Below are 20,229 nucleotides of genomic sequence, written 5' to 3' on the forward strand. Positions count from 1 at the left end.
CTTTACCTCTGTATCGCGTTTTTGTTAAGTAGTAGTAGTAGTTTTTTTTTTTCTTTTTTGCGATGTATATGCATGCATGATCTGAATTTCGGTGAATCATACGCAAAACAATAGTTCTTCTGACTATAATAAATATATAATAGTATATATCTATGTCAATGGAATATCATGAATACCATGTCTTTTTGTATTCTTATCACTGTTGAGCTACTTAGCTTATACGTCAAGTTAACTTGGAAGAAACAACTCTTCCAACCCATGCACCTTTTCTGTTTGAATCCTGTATTTAGTTTTAGGTAATAATACCTTGGGATGATTATAAGGTCTGTTTGGAGGATTTTTGAGGCGAGGTCTAAGTTGAAATTTTTTAAAAATTTAAAAAACATGATAAATAATCATATAGTAGAGGTTTCCAAGATTTGTATTGGTATGGAAAATTGATCTGTCTCATGTAGAGAACTATTTTGTGAGGGTTGAGATATATTTTTACTCTTAGTTTTACAATTGGATTGTTTCTGAGAAACCACGATTCCATGAAGGCTTCTATATCTATATGTGGCTTGTATATAAATGTTTGGTAGAAATCGTTTAAGTCCCTTGCATTCCGATTTTGCATGATATAATTCATATACTTTGCAGCAGTGAAAAGAAAATGGGGAATCTTGTGTGTTGCGTGCAAGTTGATCAATCTCAAGTGGCTATGAAAGAAGGTTTTGGAAAATTTGAAAAGGTGCTTCAGCCGGGATGCCATTGCATGCCATGGTTCCTTGGAAAACGAATTGCTGGTCATCTCTCTCTTCGGGTTCAACAATTGGATATCAAATGTGAGACCAAGACAAAGGTTGGTTTGTTACTTTCTAAAACTTCAATTATACCAAATCTTCATGCCATTCCATGCTTATCAATCACATGGATACTTTCTCTTTGGCCGGGATAATTTTAATTTTTATTAGGTGTCATCCTTGTGCTATGTTATTTTGATTCCTATATATTTTCTTAACTATGGTTATCTCTTTCTCTAGCATTCGCCACTTTCAGTACTCTGTGTATATGCATAACATGATACTCCGTACATTGTTCTCAAATTTTTCCATGGGATAAATGTTGATTTGTTTAATATTTATTTGCTTGTAGGATAATGTCTTTGTCAATGTTGTTGCTTCTATTCAATACCGTGCCTTGGCAAACAAGGCAAACGATGCATTTTACAAACTTAGCAACACAAGGGGCCAGATTCAAGCTTATGTTTTTGATGGTATAAAGCGTAACCCTGCTTAGCAATAAACATGCAATTACTGGTTTAAAAATATGTATTAACTAAGATGAAATTTATGTTCTCATTGCAGTAATTAGGGCCAGTGTTCCAAAACTCAACTTGGATGATACTTTTGAGCAGAAAAATGAAATTGCAAAAGCTGTGGAAGAAGAACTTGAGAAGGTATTTTTGTTTTACAATTAGTATTTACAGATAAGGTGAACTGAGGATTTATATAACTTTGAATCGTCTCAACAGGCTATGTCAGCTTATGGATATGAAATTGTTCAAACACTGATTACTGATATAGAGCCAGATAAGCATGTGAAGAAGGCTATGAATGAAATCAATGCTGGTAAGTTTTTTTAAAACCATGAGATGTCCCCACAATATTGTTATTATATTTATTTATATGAATTAAACTTGGTATGCTCAGTTTCTGTTCATAATTTACTTTATTCTCTAAAAGAGGTCAACAAGTGTTTAAGAATGCCTACCTTTTTCCTTACCGTACGTCTTACATGTAACAAAAAACTATGTAGGGCTGCTTCTAATATACAAGCTCTTGTTACCAAGCATCTGATCCTAAGTCTTTTGCTGCAAAATTTATTTTGGAATTGACTCCGGTTTGGTTTGCTTCTTTGAGGTCCAATAGTTGGTTATGCTATGATATGGATCACATTATCTTTCATTACATCAACTCAACTTTTTATTCTATGACTTATGTATTAACTATTGAATGAATCATAACATCTATGTCAAATAGTTAATTTATAGTTTATCATGTTTCTTTACCGAGTGCTATGTGCCAAATATATCCTTTGCTCTTGGATTACCATATTTTCATATACTGTTTCCTGTCTATGATTAGCTGCAAGAATGAGGATCGCAGCTAATGAGAAGGCTGAAGCAGAGAAGATCTTGCAAATAAAGCGAGCCGAGGGTGAGGCTGAGTCTAAATATCTCGCTGGGATGGGTATTGCTCGTCAACGTCAAGCCATTGTGGATGGATTGAGAGACAGTGTGATTGGATTTTCAGAGAATGTACCAGGGACAAGTGCAAAAGATGTCATGGATATGGTCCTTGTCACTCAATACTTTGACACTATGAAAGAAATTGGGGCTGCCTCCAAGTCTTCTGCTGTGTTCATTCCACATGGACCTGGTGCTGTTCGCGATGTTGCTAGCCAAATTCGTGATGGACTTCTCCAGGGTTCTCTAACTCATGAGTAGCTTCTATTCCTACTTCGTATGTGGTTTATATGGGAGCGTGGTGATATTTTATTTTTTAATGTTTTTTTTTTGAACGGGATTTTTAATGTTTTTGGTTGTTAAGCTTCAATATGTTAAGCTTCTATTCCTACTTCGTATGTGTATAAATTTTTTTATACACAATAAGGTGAAGTTTGGAGATACAAGAGTGAACATAACACTTCAATTGTAGTGTTTGAATACTCACTTGTTCTCCGATGGTCAAGGCTCGTCATAGTTTACGAGTTTAGTAGTGTAGCCCTGCTTCAGTATGTTATATGGTTTCCTACCTCACGTTTTTGCACAAAAGAAAAATGCTTGCTGCTGTCTCTACATCTCCAATAAATAAATAAAAATATCGAGAGGAGAGTACATTATGATTTTGTCCCTCAGAATCTGAATGTTTGCTTGCATTTCAGGGTTCTTTTTAATTGAAAAGTATAAATCTTCTCTCCCCTTTAGGAATAATCCTAAACAATGTCGAAAGTGAAGTAACATGAAGCTGCCAGTAAAACTCTAAGAAAAGTAAACAAATCTAGAGCTATTTTCAGACTAATTTTCTATACGAATAAGCTTGAATGATTTTAAACTTCAGAAAGTAGAAGTGATAAATAGATATCTAATACTAGTACTGTTGTTGGATATTGAAAAGTCTTTTTATCCAATTTGTGTCATTGTTTGAAAGTCTCCTCATCCAGCAACTTCTCAGTTTAAAATGAAAGCTTATCTCCTGGGCATAGATTAGGGTCTTAGAGCCATGGAGACTCCAACCTTTGGAATCTTATCATCGGTGGCCCCAAAATCCATTTCGCCGGCCATAGTTACAAAAAATCTCTGCCAAAATCCTTGTTGAATGAGAGCACCTACTTTGCCCGAACTGTCAAAGCGAGCCTTTAGCAATGTTTCAGGAAAAAATGCATGCTGAGCACCAATGGTGACACCAGTTTCCTTGAGTGACAAGCTATGCTTCACTTGTGTTGCAATGGCCGTCTGGGTTAGGGGGTTTACTTCATGATAAATGGTCGCTTTTAGAGTGTCAAAGCTGTCATGCCTGCATAATATGAAATATTTAATTCAAGCTCGACAAAAGAAACAGTAGCAGAACACTAAGCAGTAATGATTAATTAAATGCTAAAGTTAGTTTAGAGATCACTAATTGATATTCCTATCCATTTTTCTGATAAATTTAGTCGGTAGTTTATGATGGATATATCTTACAAGGTCAATGAAGCTTCAAGGAAGGCAGTGTTTAAGCCGAAGCCAGCAGTCAACTTGGTTATCGATCTTGTTGGTATGTGCAAGGCAACATTGGCTCCTAGGGACAGAATGCTTGTTCCTAAAAGGCCTGATAATTTTACAACAGGGTCATATGCTCCATCTTGGTTTCCTAATAATCCAATGCATCCAGTAATCCCAGTGAATCTATTCAAGTACTGTAGTTCCACCTATGAATTCATTGTGATTTGAGGAAATACTCAGATGCAATGAACAAAAAAACACTAAAACTATTAAAGATGATACTATACATAGTATATAGGTAAGTACAAAGTAATGGTACCTTCCCGGAGTCTGGTACGGTACATTTGAAAACAGTCCTGAATCCAGGTAGAATTTCTTGAACTGTAATGGATACAGCAGCAAAAGCACTACAGTCAGACATGCTGCAGGTAATGCCATTTCATTCAGGGTTCTAATAAATTAACATGGCTCTCATTTGTTTGTGGAGACCATTGAGGGCTAAACTGTTTCTATACATATTTCTAAACGGATATAGCATACATAAACTATGATTCTATGAGATACTCACTTGTTTCCTAAGTGCAAATTTAGATGCCAATCATATGAAATGAAGATTGAAAAAAGATGAAAAAAAATTTGATAGTTTCTGAAAACTCTGCATGTATGTGAAGTCATTGAATGGTATTTTGTTATGGAGTAATCTTCATTGTAATTTACGTTCAATTCCACCCTTGATTTAAATAATGTGATATGATTTTATATTTAAATGATTCAAACTAGACTACAAAAGATAGAAAATGGAATGATGGGAGAAAGTTTGAAAAATTTGAGGACTAAATCATTGAATCATTCAGTAAGAAATCAATGAGCAAAATATCAGTTTGCTCATTCATTTGTTATTATCCATACTTCCAACAGAATAACATTTGGCTAAAAAAAAAAAAAAATCATAGTTTCAACCATAAGTAGAAAAATAAAAGTAAAAGATTAAGCCTCTGTTTGGATCCGCGGTAGCCTTCTCATTCTTGCAGTCTAAAACAGTTTTCACCGATCACCGCAGTTCCAAACATAAGCTAAGTTGATATTCACAATACCTTTACAAGAGAAGCCTGCATTCCAATCCATGAATTGGTAGTGAAAGTGAATAGGTGATTGTTGAACATAGTCCTTGTAAAGACAATCTAATAAAAAGTAAACAAATTTATTTCAGTATAATACTAGTAAGTAGTAAGGAAGCTTATAGATAATACACTCTTCTAAAGATTCAAATGGAATGGAATTTGATAAAACCTTTGGCCTTATCGCCAAGATTAGAATATACACCAGGACTCTTGCTCATTTTGCTAAAATGAATGCTAAGAAATAAAAATTGTTGTTTGAGTTTCACCTTTTTGTGATTTGTTAACATGATAATTTATTGGGAGGGAAAGGGAAGGCAAAGGGAAGTTTCCTATTGTACAAAATGGTTCAATTGATTTGGTGGTACCATGCATAAAATGAAATTTCCAAATATCAACTGTAGCTATTGTTTGGTACACTAAAAATGACATCTCAAGGTGGTGACTAGTGAAATAAACAAAGAGTGAAATTTAAGCTAGCATTAGACAAACACTGTCTGTGTCTGATACTGCTTGTATTCTACCTTTACACTGACGCTCCTTGTAAATTAACGTTAGTACATTAAAAATAAACATGTTGTCATATTTGTTATGAAATAACTATTGCTTTAGGCTTAAGCTGATTCCAATTATTAGAGGTTTGTCCTATAGAACATGTAAAATCTTCAAACAATGTTTGAATTCAAGCTTGGGTGATGACTTGGTTAATACATCAGCAGAGTTGTCATCTGTTCTAACATTTTCTAGAATTTCCTTCCCTTTTGCAATCACTTCCCTCCCAAACATCTATGTTCTTAGTTCTCTCATGGTACATTTGATTCTTAACCAAATATATCTTTGACTATCGCAGAGATATTCGAGAAAATTGAAAATAATTTAATTTTTATACATCACAAATTTTTTTACCTTGTTCATATTAATAAAAATGTTTGGTTTAATCATATCGATTGATGCTTAAGAACAACAACTAGAATAGTTGTGTTTCGTTTTTAGTGTATTATGAAAGTATGTCGTGCATAATTTTTTTTTTTTTGTTGAAGAATGTTGTGCATAATTGTAAAGCATGTCAATAATACTTGGAATAATGACATGGACATGAATAGTTGTATGGTTGTGTTTTCGTCTTTTAATATAGCTTCTTGTCTGTAAGAGAAGAAGTGTTGTAACATATTTATTTGGTAAAAGAAAAATGAACAAAAATTCAATGTGTTTAAGTAACATATCATTCGGTGTGGTTGAGATCGGTGTGGTTGAGATGATCAAAATAGTAATGAATATGTATTTGGATCATCTCATTTTTCTCTTTTGTTTTATCCCTCATGTCAGGAAAGACATAGACACACACATCAATATTGATGAACCTTATGCACAATCAAAATTGAGTAAACAATGAATATGTTTTTATCTCTCTCCTAACATGAGGGAGAAAATGAGAGGATCAAATCCAATAACTAAATAGTGAAGGTGACATTAATTAATCTATATATATATATATATATATATATATATATATATATATATATATATATATATATTTGCTACTTATTGTCAAAAATGAAAATGTTGCATTTTAGGGAAGGAAAATGTCACGTTTATTCGTAAGTAAGATATTTGATGAATCTAATAGTTCAATCCTCCTCCAAGGTGGTGCTGGTTAGAATTTGCGTATCTAAAAGGCTTGTTTACAAAATTGAGTTTAAAGTTAAATGACACACCAATTGCATAGCAAGAGTTAGACTTTGTTGAAATTTTGGCATCCAAAAGTAAATTAGTCACACCCTGCATTGGTTGGAGTCAATATTTTGATTATTTTCAAAAGACTGTGTCGAACTTTTGTGTGGAATGCAGTTGTCATCTGGTCATTCCCATTTTTAATTTCCTTCATGTGTCATATATTCACGAAAAGAAAAGTGCTCAGATTATATACACCTAAGCCATTCAAAATATTTTGCATGCATATAGTTTTGCAATGCTCTCTGCTCTTTCCTCATTTGCAAATTGCAATGACACAGATTTTAGCAATAGTATTATTAAGAACCACGCATCTTACTTGCATCCATATCCTTAAGGATTAAAATTAGGATATTAGCATTCAAAATTTCGTTTGTGTCCTATAAAGGGGAAGTTACATTACATAAATCCAAAAACCAGGAAAGTCAAAGAGCTAATGTACCAACAACATACAGAAACAAACAATAATGTAGCAATTGATGCAAAGTATTTTTAAATTTTGAAATGTCAGAAAGATATCAAAGGTTGTTCACATACATGTTCTGTTGGGTACCCAAAATTAAATTTCTCCCACCTTTCTCTTGTTTCGAGTTTCCTACAGTGGCCACACAGTTAGTCAATTTGAAAAATAAATCATGACAACTAGCCACTTTCCCAAACCCTTTTCACTCCATAAATTTTTATTAAGGACAGCTTTTTCAAACACTGAAAAGAGCTACACTACTACTCTACGAGTGCTTGTCCTTTCCTCACCCTATGGTAAAACGAATTAAATTTCCATTTCTAAAAAAAAATTGTTATCACTTAAAAAAATAAGCTGTAACAATAAAATAAAAAACTAATCTTTGATTATGAATAATCTACATCAACCTATCAGACAAACTAGGAAGTCTTCTGAAAAAGTTCAAACTAGCCGGAGGCATTGGGTTCCTAAACATTGGATGACGAAGATAGTAGAATCCTAAAGCCACAGCAACCATTTTAGGAGGCACTGAATAGAGTATAATAGCAATAACAAGACACACTCCAATGAACAATTTTGTAGCTCTTGGGTCTCTCCAACTAACCAATGCTTGAACCCTCTCACCTTGTGTTGCAAAATCACCCAAAACAGTTTGCACCCTTGCAGCCAACATTCTTAACCTGTCATAACGAACCCGAACCAAATCAGGTGGTTTGGAGCTAGGCATTGTGTCAAATTCTTCATCTAATTCATCTGGATCAACAGCTTCAGCTTGTGATAATCTTGTATCCATACCAGCTGGTATCTTGGGTCTAAAACGGAAATACCATATTCCAATCAAAACAACATATAAAAACCCGGTTGGAACAATTAAATCTGGATACCAAACAAGGACCAAGTAAAGTATATGAAGCAAAACCGTTGTAACTGGATTTTTCCATCTTCTTATATCATCTAACCACTTAGCTAATCCAACAGCCCAAGCTAACACTGCCACAATTCTAAACCAATTGGCTTTACTTTTCCTCATACTCCAAGCATGTGAGTCAGCATCCAACATGTATCGAACAACCTCGTGCCCCATCGGAGGCTCTGAGCGAGCCAGCCACTGAGCTACCATCTTAGTGGCTGCCCCGCGTAAAGCCTCCTGTTGGGCCACACCAAGTGGACGAATGTAGTGCATTTTTGGAAGTAATGGTTGTTGATAAACCGCACATGTGTCAGGAAAAAACCCGGGGCAAGCGAACCGAACCGCTAACTCGATTTCACCCATTTTCTTCAAGCCGTTTCGAGTCAGAACCAGTAATGGATATGAACTTGTGTAGATTTTATTGCTCTCTAGTGTAGAAACTCGTATACGAATTTTACCTATACGGCAATCTGGTTTTTCTTCTGCCACATCAGCAAACATACGCCAGTTGTCAAATACACCTACGGTTAAGACAGTGCAAGGATCATATACCTGCCATGTGTACTGTTCGTTCCACCGTGGGTCGAAGCTATCCGTTACGGTTCGGGTTCTGACCCATTTTTTGCCATACTTGGCCACACAGTAAGAATCAGTGGACCCTTTTCCTGGACCCTTGGATTTCATCGGAAGAAGACCACGAGCGCCTAAGATTCCAAGTTCAAGAATTCCAACTGGAGGTTTCCATAGAGATTTCGCGGTGGGACGAAAATCACTACACACGTGCGCCGCTTCATCAAGCACGTGATAACCACCTTCTAAACAGAGGCGTAGGTGGACTCTCCCACAGTAGGACCCACCTTCTAACGGGAACCATTTGGCTGGCACGTGGCGGTCGTCTATTCGCTGTTCGATTGACGTCAGAGGAATGACGACGTGGCCGAGTAACGCCGCTTCCTTGGTGGTGCGATCTTCTACGAGAAGGACCATGGAATCTTCTAGTGGCTCACCGGCGACGAAGAGAAGATCTTCGTGCCAGTGAAACGACATGCTGTGGTGGTTCATTGAGCCTCTTCTTGTTCTCTGTGATTGAAACCCTAATTGTACCTTCACTCTAATCTCCGGCGCCGTTAACGGTGGTAGATTCGGAGTTAGATTCAGGTCTTGTGCTTCCATTACTGTTACTCTCAGATACCAAAGCTTCGGTGATTGATAAACCTTGGAGCGAGTGTGTGCCACGTATGGTGCATCTGAACTCCATGCTTCTGGAAAAGCGTCGTCGGATTGAGTTCCGATCCAAACGGAAAGTTGTATGTCGCCGGAGACTCTACCGGCGTTTTGTTCCGCTGCGCCACCTTCGAGACGGTACCATTGTGGAGCAAGAGGACTATCTGGAGAATCACGAATAGGTACATCAGAAAGATCAAAGCAAACACCGCCTAGAAATTGCTCTGTAGGTGAATCCCAAACGGAAATCTCCAACGTAGCACCGGTTGCATCGGTTTTGCTGTAACCAAGGGCAAAAACCTGGTTCCATTCCGGCGAGTCATTGGGTTCGTTGGGCCTATAACTCGCGGGCTTTGATCTGACGTAGTGACTTGAGGTTCTAACCTTCACGAACGGGCTTTCAGTTGGAGGATTAAGCCCGCGAACCTTCACGATTCTAACAAACAGATACTGCATTGGTTCAACTAGATCATAGGGATGAATCCTCTCAGATTCACCGTTAGGTTTCTTCCCGGAGATATCTTTCGGCGCGTAATCACCATTACCGTTACCATTAGGTCTCTTCATAATCTTCACTCTATCATTCCTCATTGTTTGCATTTTCCTCACGTCAGGATGATGATGATGATACTGCATTTCCGGTTCCGGTTGAGCGTACATCTCCCGCAACGGTGGATCTTGTTGAACACGAACTACCGGAGAAGGTGATTCTTCCAAAACCACCACTCGCGGTGAAGGAGGACCGTCAGGAAGTGGCACACAATGCTCCATCTGTTCAACCTGATAAACTCTTCCCTCTTCACCCATCATCGGATGCCTGTGACTGTGATTGTTCCTCTCTTGCTCTGCGCCACCGTGCCGCTCTTCCTCCGGCGGCGGTGGTTGTTCTTGCTGCTGCTGCTGCTGATGTTCATCTTGCTGTAACAACTCATCGTAGTAATAAATCTTCAAACCGATTTCACCTCTAATCCAACTGAAAACACTTTTCTTCTCTAAAGTATAATAAACCAAAGCTTCTTCACCTCTACAAGAAAACTGTGTTCCATAAAGCTTAACCCTACCAAGAAAATGATTCTTGCGACCACTACCATTCCCAAATTTCTTATCATTATAAACCTCAACTTCAAGCTCTTCAAACTCCATATTCTCCGGGTCAGAAACGATGAACTCAAGCAACTCGTTCCAAACCGGGTTGAGTTCTTTGAACCGGGTGGTGGTTCGTTTTCTCTGACCGTCGAAGTCCGCCACCACGTAAGGGCTGGAACTTCCTTGACCATCTTTGGGAAGAAGGTTGCGTGCGTCAACAACTTCCACCGCCAATCTTCTCACCGTTTGGGGCGGTCCTTGTTGAAACGGCGTCGTTGCCATGTTCATAGTCTCATCGAGAAATGAGAAAGAAACAAAGACTCGTTTTTCGTTTTGTGTTGTTGTGGTTTGCGTTTTTTTTTTATTATTTTAATAATTTTTTTGTTATTTCCGTATATTTAGGAAATGAAGGAAGGTTTGTTTGTTGTAAGCAGGTTGGATTCCATGCTCTCTCGCCAAGGAACTTTTTTCAATTCCCTCTCCACCACACGGGTTCGTTATACACCTCAATTTTTTTTTTTTTTTTTTTTTTTATTCTCTTGGTTATTTGTATGAGAATATTTTAAGATTAATTTGTGAATGTTTTTGTTTGTTTATTTCAATGGTTGATAAGTTAGAATGAATGGCCCAAGCAAGCATCTCACTTTTTTCTATTCACTAATCTCCTAGTCACAGACAAAAAGTTCTCATTTTAATTCTTAATTTTCTATAGAGTAATGATATTTTGACATCCATTTGATGACAACTTTGTTGACAACCTTGTTTTTCTCACTTCTTATTGGTCAAAAACAATGGAGAGGGAAAAAGGAAGAGAGGATAACAACATCATGTGAGTATGAGAGAGAAAGTTGTCCAAAAGTTGTCAAAAAGTGGTTGTCAAAATATCATTTCTCTTTTCTATATGTAGGTTTATAGTACATCAATTCCTGAATGCACATGCGCATTTCTTTATTTCTTTACGTGATCATAAGATTTTTTCTAAGAAGAGTTTTTCATGCTTTTGTGTTATAAAAATTGAAATCTGGATTTAGTAATATTTTGTGTCACACGCTTGTTTGTCACACTCTATATATCTTTTGTACTGTTGATTTGTTTAGTTAATTTAATAAAACAGAAGTTTTAGCTTATGTGATATATTCAATTCAGCTATGAAATATTATGTGTAATAAAATGAAGTATTTATGAGACCGTGATGTTAAAAAGTATGTGTACAAATAGCCATATCTAGGACTTGTAATGTACATGTCCATTACTCTTCATGACATTGTTTGAACAGAGGCATGGAATATGTAACCCTTGATAGAAATAGGCTTAGATTTTCATAGAAAGTTAAAATCCTCAGCAGGAAGGCACATGATTCCGCGTCCCAACTAAGGGCCCATCATTTTTTTGTCAAAAAAGCATCTACATTTTGAATAAAGTTCTAGGACAAAGCATCACCTTTACCCTTCCTTCCCTACCCGTTTGGTTCCTTATTCTTCACCATGCATCACTTGTCAACATCCACAACTCCAAGCACCTTTCCTTTCCTATTTCAAGCAAACTATATATCTTGTCTATTGATTTTATATACCAGTGTTCAAGAAGCTCCTTAAGGCACTATTCCATTATATCCCAACTGTGTTCTACAAGCTCTGTATTTTTTCAGTATTTAGGAATGGAACATGTTATATTGTGCAATTTTTTTTTTTGTGCATTTGAAAAAGATATTGGAAGTTTTTCATTTCCCTATCTAAGATTTAGTATATGACAAAACTTTCAACCAAGGATTAATCACTGTAACAAGCGTATGCTGCTCTCATCAAGAATTTTTTTGGGGAGGTTAATCCTTAACTATTAACTAATTTATCATGAAGAAAAACATGAATATGAAGGAGAATAGTTTAGGTAACTAGAAGAAGCAGACAAACAATATAAGCTCAGGAAGAAGCTTCTCTTTCCCGCATCAGCATCCTGTGAGATTCTGCTCTTTTTAAAATTGGTGGACTACTTGTGGAATCTGATCCTATAAGATAAAAGTAAATTTTGACGTAGTGCCTTTCCGATTCTGCATAATCGGGATCAATGTACTGATTTTAGCTCAGTGGAGAATATTGTTTAAAGAATCATATGCAAAGGAGGTTTTTAAAAAAAGAGGTGATGTCATTTGATTTGTAGTTTTTGTTTTTTGAGGATTTTTCATCAAAGGATAGAAGCCAACATAAGATTATTGGATAGAAGCAATGAGATCTTGGAGGTTTATTTTCTTCTCTTTTTTTGAGGACGATAGCAGATCCTTATAGTGATTGTATCTTGTCTAAGACTGCTTTCATCATATGCACCTGTAATATGCATACTTAACCTCTTTCTTTTGATACTCATTTGGTTTAAAATAGTGCACTTGACTTTGATCAGATTGCCATAAACTGATGATAAAGTTATATTATGCATTTTGACAAGGACTGTGAAAGTGTATATGCAAATTAATTGTGAAGCAAGAATTCTGTCTCTAATATTGTAGTCATTTGACTTGATCAAGATTGTGCAGACACTAAAATATCCCAATTAGCCTCTTAAAAGTTTCCTCTAAAATCACTCAATTCTTCTGACATGAAAAATGATGTATGACAAAAAACTATATCATATTATGGATGTAAACAAACAAGATGCATAAGATATATATATATTTAAAGTTTGAATATATGCATGATTCTTTGTTGATGTTCTATAGATACATTTGAAAGGAACTTTTGACTTGAAGTGGCGAATATACATTGATGGATACAGGTCAAAGGACTACTTATGGTGCTTCTGAAAATTGAAATTTGCTAGATACATACATCCCCAAGGAGAAGGCTATAACAGCAGTTGCAACAATTCCTTTGTTTTTCATCAAAACATCCAATGCACTTCTTAACATGGTTTCTTGATCCCACTTCCTCATTACTTGTTCAGAAAAATCCCCCATGTGCACATTTTCATTTCGTTTATATTCGTGTTCTTCATGACCAACTTGTTGATTATGATCATTTTCGTGTGTTTCATGACCAACATGTTGATTGTGATCATCTTCGTGTTCTACATGACCATCATGTTGATTATGATCTTCTTCGTGTTCTACACGACCAACATGTTGATTATGATCTCTCCTCTCATCATCTGCATTGGCTGTATGGCTATCATTTTCTGCTGCTCTTTCAACATCATGGATTCCAGCTTTCTCAGTGTCGCTTGCTTTATTCTTCTCTTGTACAATTCGCTTGGGGAGATTCACGTAAAGGATTCCCCCATCGAATTTTCCGGCTATGTTATCAATCTCAGAATCATCTGGTTCTGGAAAACTTAGGTGAAAACGAACACGTTTCTGCTCACTTACTTGCCTTTCTCCCTTGACAACAATACGGCCGCTGCTATCAACCTGAAGCTTCACATCTTCCTTCACAAATTCTGTATAGAAACAATTTGAAAGAGAAAAAAAAAATATTCATGAGTTATTCTCGTTTTCACGGCATCAATCCTAACTGATAATTGTGCAAAAAATCCTTGTAAATAGTTCGTTTGTTTTTTCTTAGATTATTCTCACATGAAACAAGTAATTACATAAGTCTAGTAAGTAATGTATCATTGGTTTAAAGGGTTCATTCTTCTAAATTCATATGAATATTATAATTAATTTTACGTTCAAAAGTTAGTGATATTAATGCAATACCAGGAAGATCCACTACAAGATAATGGCCAGCAGAGTCCTCTGTCCATGCAGAGTTAGGTACAATATCTTCAACAACAGAAGGGCGTGCCACAGGTCTTATTACTCCATACCTTGGAGTACCTCTAACGTTGGCCATTAAGGACTAACAAATTAACAACTAATATGAAGCTGATAAGATTGTAAGAAATTGGTATTGAAGAAATGTGACAATTTGCATGCTATATATAATTTGATCGTATAATTGCGTGATGTGTTTTCCATGTTTTCCTCATGATCAATTAAGCTCTATGGTTGGGTTGCTTTACTTGCTTGAACATTCTTGAATATTCTAAACTTCAGCTGCATTGAATTTGGATGCGGTAACCTATATAGTTTTGTATATTATAACATGTACAAAAGCATACTATTCCTTTCTTTGCTTATTTCTAGGCCCTCGTCTTTCGGCGGGGTTTGTGGAACCAAGATATAATGATTTAATATTTCTGCTTGGATTATTTTATCTTAAGCTCACCATGCAAAGTATTTTTATTTATTTTATATATTCATTTTTAATAGCTAGTCATTAATTGTTAGTTTTAGTTTGGGGGATCAACATAACAAGTTCTACTTAGTGCACTACAAGAATTGTTTAAAATATGAAATGTAATAAGAAAAGGATTTGAAATGTAATTTATTTTTTTTAAAAGGATTTGAAATATGATTTATAGCGTGGACACTTCAATTATGTTGTATCAATTTGTCACATTGACAAGCTATTTGCATATACATCCAATTTCTTATTGTCTTCACATCTAATTTTGGGAGCAACAAAACTACTTTATTTCATCAAAAAGATTTGAAAAAGCGCTGGAAAAGTCTTGAGGAATAGTTGTTGATATTCTGACCATAGAAGAATAGCACACTACTGCAAAAACGGTTGCCTACAGTAGCTAGTAATTGCTCCAAATTCATAGAAATCATATTTTGGATAATTTGTCATCAATGTAATCAACTTAAAAGATGACATTTTTATTTAAGGAGAAAGATGACATTTTAAAATCCTCACTCTCCCATTCACAAATTGCTTGTTGCCTCCGTACACTTCTTGGGTAATCCTTTTCTAACCGTATGAGCCATCATATAGAATGACAAACACATTTGACAAATTCTTACATGGTCACATCTACGTAGATTTGGGCGTGACACAAACGTATATACCAATTAATTATTTAAAAAATATACATTGTTCAATTCATTTTTCTTTCTACATTTTTTGAAATGTGTGTGCGTCTAAATAGGGTGTCTAAATATTTGTGATCAACTAAGTACATTTTAACACATCCTAACCATGATGACATGACATTGCACGAGGAAACATATGTTTCTCATGGGCTTCTTTTATTTTAATTTGAGTTAAAGGATTGAATTTGAAGGAGTTTGAAGACTCAAATTGAAATCTTGGAACAAAAATATTAATTCAACTATTATTGGTGGCATTTACATATCCAAATAAACAATCACTTAGAAACATAGATTTATCGTTGTCTTTTTATTTTTGACAAACCTTTCATTGTCTTCTAATAATTCCAAATTAGATATTTACTAAATAGTTCTTTAAAATAGTTTAAAAGGTATAATAAAAAAAGTAACATTAATATTTCAATTGTATTGTAAAATGACTTATAATTTAGATTTTTTTTTCCAAAGTTGCTCATAGTTAGGGACTGCGGGAGTATTCAATATTAAAACTTATAAAAAAATGTATTTACTATTCTAAATTTTCATATCACAAGAATTGAAGAAAGAGACATTAATAATAGTTAATTTTTTTTAAGGGTTAATAATAGTTAAGTGTATACTTAAAAAAAATACTTCATTAATATCATATATTGAATAAATGATGGATGTGAGCTATAATATAGACCATATATATATATATATATATATATCATTTATTTAATAAACTTAAAAAGTGAAAAGTTGTTTATAATCGAGACTAGATGGAGTAAAACTACAATGTCGTTCTATGTAACATACAAAATGGAGAGTGAAAATGAGAACTATCATAAGATTTTATTTCATGATTTTCAATGTTATAATTTGAATGAAGTAAATGGCTCCACGTATCTATAAGCAATAGAAAATCGTGAAACAAAATCTTATAGATACGTGTATGTATATGTTTTTACACTTGTAAGATTATAGTTCTGTGTCACAAATTGCTTGGTTACATGATGAATGTTAAAGTGCAATGTGGAAACAATACCAAGTCGGTGTAAATATTTTTTTACAAATTATTTCTCATTATTTCAAGCTACTCATTGTTATATGGCATTCATGACACATATTATCAGTTCATACAAATAATTAGTTTTGCATTGTAGTGAACAAAATCCAAATTGGATTACCAAATTAAGCAAATGGACTAAAAATACAAACCATCCAAAGGAAAGGCTTTGCACTATTCCCTCACATCGCTCGTTTTGCATTTTCCATTCATTTAGAATTACGGCTGATTCTTTATGCATAATCTCTTAACCCTCCCATATAAAGGATTTTATTTTATTTTTAAGAAAAATGTATGGTGTTACAATCACACCCAAATATATAGCATATGGAGCGTAATCTTTGCATGTACTTTGTTTGGTTATTGGTATTTTTCCATTCACATTCACATATAGATATAGCACTAAGAGGATCTAATAATACCGCGTACGTAGGGCCATGCACAAAATCAGGAATGAGGATTTCAAACTATAAAAGAAACATAATTAAGCAAACAAGAAACATAGAAAAAAAGAAACATAAGCAAACAAGAAACATAGAAAATTTGATAAGGATAACGAAACACTTGATAGAATGGAAGCCAACAAGCTTAGATTGCTCTTTGGTTGTGTATTTTTTCTTGCTATAGTCCCTATCTTCGAGGCTAACATAGTTCATTTCGACCAATTCTGGCAGAACCGATCTCGTGATGCCAAAAAGGCTGCACAGCAAGCTTATAGGCCAAACCCTCAGGAAATAACTTCTAATCTCAATATGCATGTCCACAAGTAAGTCCTTTTTTATTAATTTCAATATGCATTAGCTTGTGAGAATAATGCAACAATTTACTTTTATTAATATGATGTAATATGAATAACCTTATAAAACTAAATTTCATGAATGGGGCAGGGCTCTTAGTGGTTCCAATAGTACGAGGAGGGGATTAGCCAAATACAAAGGTCCATGCTCAGCCACAAATCCCATCGATAGTTGCTGGAGATGTGATCCAAATTGGGAAAAGAATCGCAAGAAGCTAGCAGATTGTGTTCTTGGTTTTGGTCACGGCACAACAGGAGGCAAAGCTGGCAAAATATATGTTGTCACTGATCCATCTGACAATGATCTTGTCACACCAAAACCAGGGACATTGCGATTTGCTGCCATTCAAAAAGAGCCATTATGGATCATTTTTAAACATAATATGAATATCAAACTAAAGGCGGAGCTTCTACTGACCAGTGACAAGACCATAGATGCACGTGGTGCAAACGTTCATATTAGTGAAGGTGCTCAGATAACGTTGCAATACGTGAAAAACATAATCATCCATGGGTTACATATCCATGATATTAAAAAAAGCAGCGGTGGCCAAATCAGAGACTCGATGGATCACTATGGATCCCGTAGTGCCAGTGATGGTGATGCAATTTCAATGTTTGGAGCTAGTCATGTTTGGATAGATCATATTTCAATGTGGAATTGTGATGATGGATTGGTTGATGCCGTAGCGGGATCAACGGCTATTACCATTTCCAACTGCCATATGACGCGTCATAATGATGTAATTAACATCCCATCTACTTATTATTTTGTTTATATGCATGCATATATATATATATAAATAACTTTTCTTGTGGTGTAGGTTATGTTATTTGGAGCAAGTGATGGGTTCTCAGGAGATCAAATCTCGCAAATAACTGTGGCTTTCAACCATTTTGGGAAAGGATTGATACAGAGGATGCCAAGGTGTAGATGGGGATTCTTTCATATTGTTAACAATGACTACACTCATTGGCTTATGTATGCCATTGGTGGTAGCACACATCCCACCATACTCAGCCAGGGTAACCGATTTATTGCTCCTCCTAACCCAAATGCAAAAGAGGTATATAAAGAGCGACACATCTCAACTTACAACTTGGTTTTGTAAGAATGAGTTCAGTTTAATATAAAAAAATATATTTGCTTAAAATTCTACAAATTGAAAATGAGGAAAGTATGTATGACCGTTGTTGTTCATGATTTAGGTGACAAAGAGGGATTATGCACCTGAAAGTGTATGGAAGGGATGGAGTTGGAGATCAGAGAATGACTTGATGATGAATGGAGCCTTCTTTAGACAGTCTGGAAGTAAGGCTGCAAATTTTCCCAAGTCAGACATCAAGGCAAAGCCCGGGAGTTTTGCAGCAGCGCTTACTCGTTTTTCAGGTTGTCTAAAATGTGAAGTTGGCAAGCCATGTTAAGAACCAGATACAACTCACAAGACATTGGAACAGAGGCTGATCTAGATTGTAGCAGTAGTAAACCAAGGATCAGACCCAAAACCTTAGCTATGTAATTATGTTGTGTTTGTCTTTTTCTTTATTTCCCCTCATTTCCCTTTGATTATATTTGAAAGATCAAGGGACAAAAGAGTAGAGTAACTGAGATGTAAATATATAAGTAAACGAACAAGCATGTTCTACTATAGCATAGGAAGTCATCAATACAATTGTATCTATAAAATCAACATAACACTGTTCATCTATTGTAACACATACAGAGTCCGTATAGCTTGAACCAGTTCATGTATTTGTCAATTTTGGACCAATTTAATTACCTGCTATTGGAGTTTTCTACCCGTTTTTCTTTATCTTTTAACAGCAAAAGTATAGGTGAACACTGAACAATACATAGTATTACCATTATCCCACCTCTCTACCAACGCAGTTCATTAGACTCACTGTAAACTTTTTGTTATGGAATATGCATTGCATTAAAGCTCTACTAAGGCCCCGTTTGGATTGGCTTATTTTGAGCTTATGTGGGCTTATCTACTCCCATAAGCCTTTTTAAAGGTGTTGGGGTAAATAAATAAAAATAGCTTATCGTTCATAAGCTGCTTATGCCATATTTTAATAAGCCTAAATTTTCAGCTTACCCTCCAGCTTAACAAGGAGCTTATGAATTTATGTAACCTCCTTCGATTCTCTCTGGAACCACTTTTTCAAAACATATATTTTAATTATAATGTTATTATCTTTGGCGGTGCATGAGTAACAAAATTGCTATATACTTATCTTACTAAAGTAACACACGTAACTTTTGGTCAAAAAAAAATATTAACACACGTAACTAAGTTTTTTTTTTTTAAGGAAGATTTTTATTATTTTTTTGTTACGTAACAAAATGAAACTGAATAAAAAAAAACAAACTTAACTTATCTTTTTTGGTAACAAACTGTATTTTAATATCTATATATTTTTTTAAGGACGAATATTGATTATACTATATATATATATATATATATATATATATATAATTAATATATTATATTAATTATATATATATATAATTAATATATTATATTAATTATATTATTTCCTCAAAAAAAATTAATATATTATAATATTGTTTTTTACAACTTGATTAATTTTATCAAATTTTTTTTTTATAATTGTGGTTCGATTCTTTGATTTTTTTTGTTAAATTTAAAATATTTAAAATTTCAATAATTGCTTATGTAATGTCACATCCAAACACTTCAATTTATGTAAGTACTTTTTAGTGTACATATCCAAACGTAAATAGCTTATTGAGTATAAGAGCTTATGATGTAAGCTCTAGTGCCATAAGCTCTAATGCTATAAGCATCAATATAAGCTGTTTATCCAAACGGGGCCTAAATATATTTCTATCATTTGTTAATACCATTTTATAGTACAATTATTGATAGTGTTTGTTTTTATTTTTTTTTATTAAAAGCAATATTCATTCATTTAAATTGTAGAAATTACATCAAACAAGAAAAATACATTATACAAATCTCAAAGTGCTAAAACCAAAAAGGATAAAAAGTGCTAAAACCAAAAAGGATAAAATTATGAACAAACCCACAAACATCCAATTATATATCAAAAAAGGGCATTATGCCTACAAATACGACAAAATAAAAGTACCAAGAATACTCATGAATCCGTTAAAATTATTATTAAAAGTAATATCGTACTAATAATATTGATGTGGTCCATTAATTATGTT

The 20,229-nt window shown here is 34.6% G+C and overlaps 5 protein-coding genes across 6 annotated transcripts; 2 read left to right on the forward strand and 3 right to left on the reverse strand.

Moving 5' to 3' along the window:
• Positions 1-620: 620 nt before the first annotated feature.
• LOC146901847 (hypersensitive-induced reaction 1 protein-like) lies at positions 621-5,008 on the forward strand. Its single transcript, XM_085734414.1, has 5 exons — positions 621-841; positions 1,135-1,255; positions 1,347-1,438; positions 1,514-1,610; positions 2,127-5,008. The coding sequence occupies exons 1-5, from the start codon at positions 653-655 to the stop codon at positions 2,486-2,488; spliced, it is 861 nt and encodes a 286-aa protein (XP_085590540.1). The 5' UTR covers positions 621-652; the 3' UTR covers positions 2,489-5,008.
• LOC146901848 (mitochondrial outer membrane protein porin 1-like) lies at positions 2,832-5,295 on the reverse strand. Of its 2 annotated transcripts, none has more exons than XM_085734417.1 (5): positions 5,133-5,295; positions 4,840-4,926; positions 4,065-4,126; positions 3,725-3,951; positions 2,832-3,557 (listed from the first exon to the last, which is right to left on the reverse strand). In XM_085734417.1, the coding sequence occupies exons 1-5, from the start codon at positions 5,293-5,295 to the stop codon at positions 3,248-3,250; spliced, it is 849 nt and encodes a 282-aa protein (XP_085590543.1). In that variant the 3' UTR covers positions 2,832-3,247. The 2 variants fall into 2 exon arrangements, with proteins under 2 accessions (XP_085590543.1, XP_085590542.1); XM_085734416.1 differs by having other exon boundaries at positions 5,036-5,209.
• Positions 5,296-7,070: 1,775 nt separating this feature from the next.
• Positions 7,071-11,352, reverse strand: QKY (C2 calcium/lipid-binding plant phosphoribosyltransferase family protein). The gene has a single exon (XM_085734418.1). The coding sequence runs from the start codon at positions 10,563-10,565 to the stop codon at positions 7,455-7,457; it is 3,111 nt and encodes a 1,036-aa protein (XP_085590544.1). The 5' UTR covers positions 10,566-11,352; the 3' UTR covers positions 7,071-7,454.
• Positions 11,353-12,923: 1,571 nt separating this feature from the next.
• LOC146901850 (uncharacterized) lies at positions 12,924-14,168 on the reverse strand. Its single transcript, XM_085734420.1, has 2 exons — positions 13,966-14,168; positions 12,924-13,703 (listed from the first exon to the last, which is right to left on the reverse strand). Exons 1-2 carry the CDS (start codon positions 14,099-14,101, stop codon positions 13,057-13,059), a joined length of 783 nt encoding a protein of 260 aa, XP_085590546.1. The 5' UTR covers positions 14,102-14,168; the 3' UTR covers positions 12,924-13,056.
• Positions 14,169-16,732: 2,564 nt separating this feature from the next.
• Positions 16,733-18,827, forward strand: LOC146901851 (putative pectate lyase P59). Its single transcript, XM_085734419.1, has 4 exons — positions 16,733-16,997; positions 17,119-17,770; positions 17,852-18,094; positions 18,237-18,827. Exons 1-4 carry the CDS (start codon positions 16,804-16,806, stop codon positions 18,450-18,452), a joined length of 1,305 nt encoding a protein of 434 aa, XP_085590545.1. The 5' UTR covers positions 16,733-16,803; the 3' UTR covers positions 18,453-18,827.
• Positions 18,828-20,229: the final 1,402 nt, after the last annotated feature.

The sequence above is a fragment of the Medicago sativa genome, chromosome 8, assembly GCF_051527215.1.
Source record: "Medicago sativa cultivar Bolivia chromosome 8, Bolivia_mono, whole genome shotgun sequence".
Lineage (NCBI taxonomy): Eukaryota > Viridiplantae > Streptophyta > Magnoliopsida > Fabales > Fabaceae > Medicago > Medicago sativa.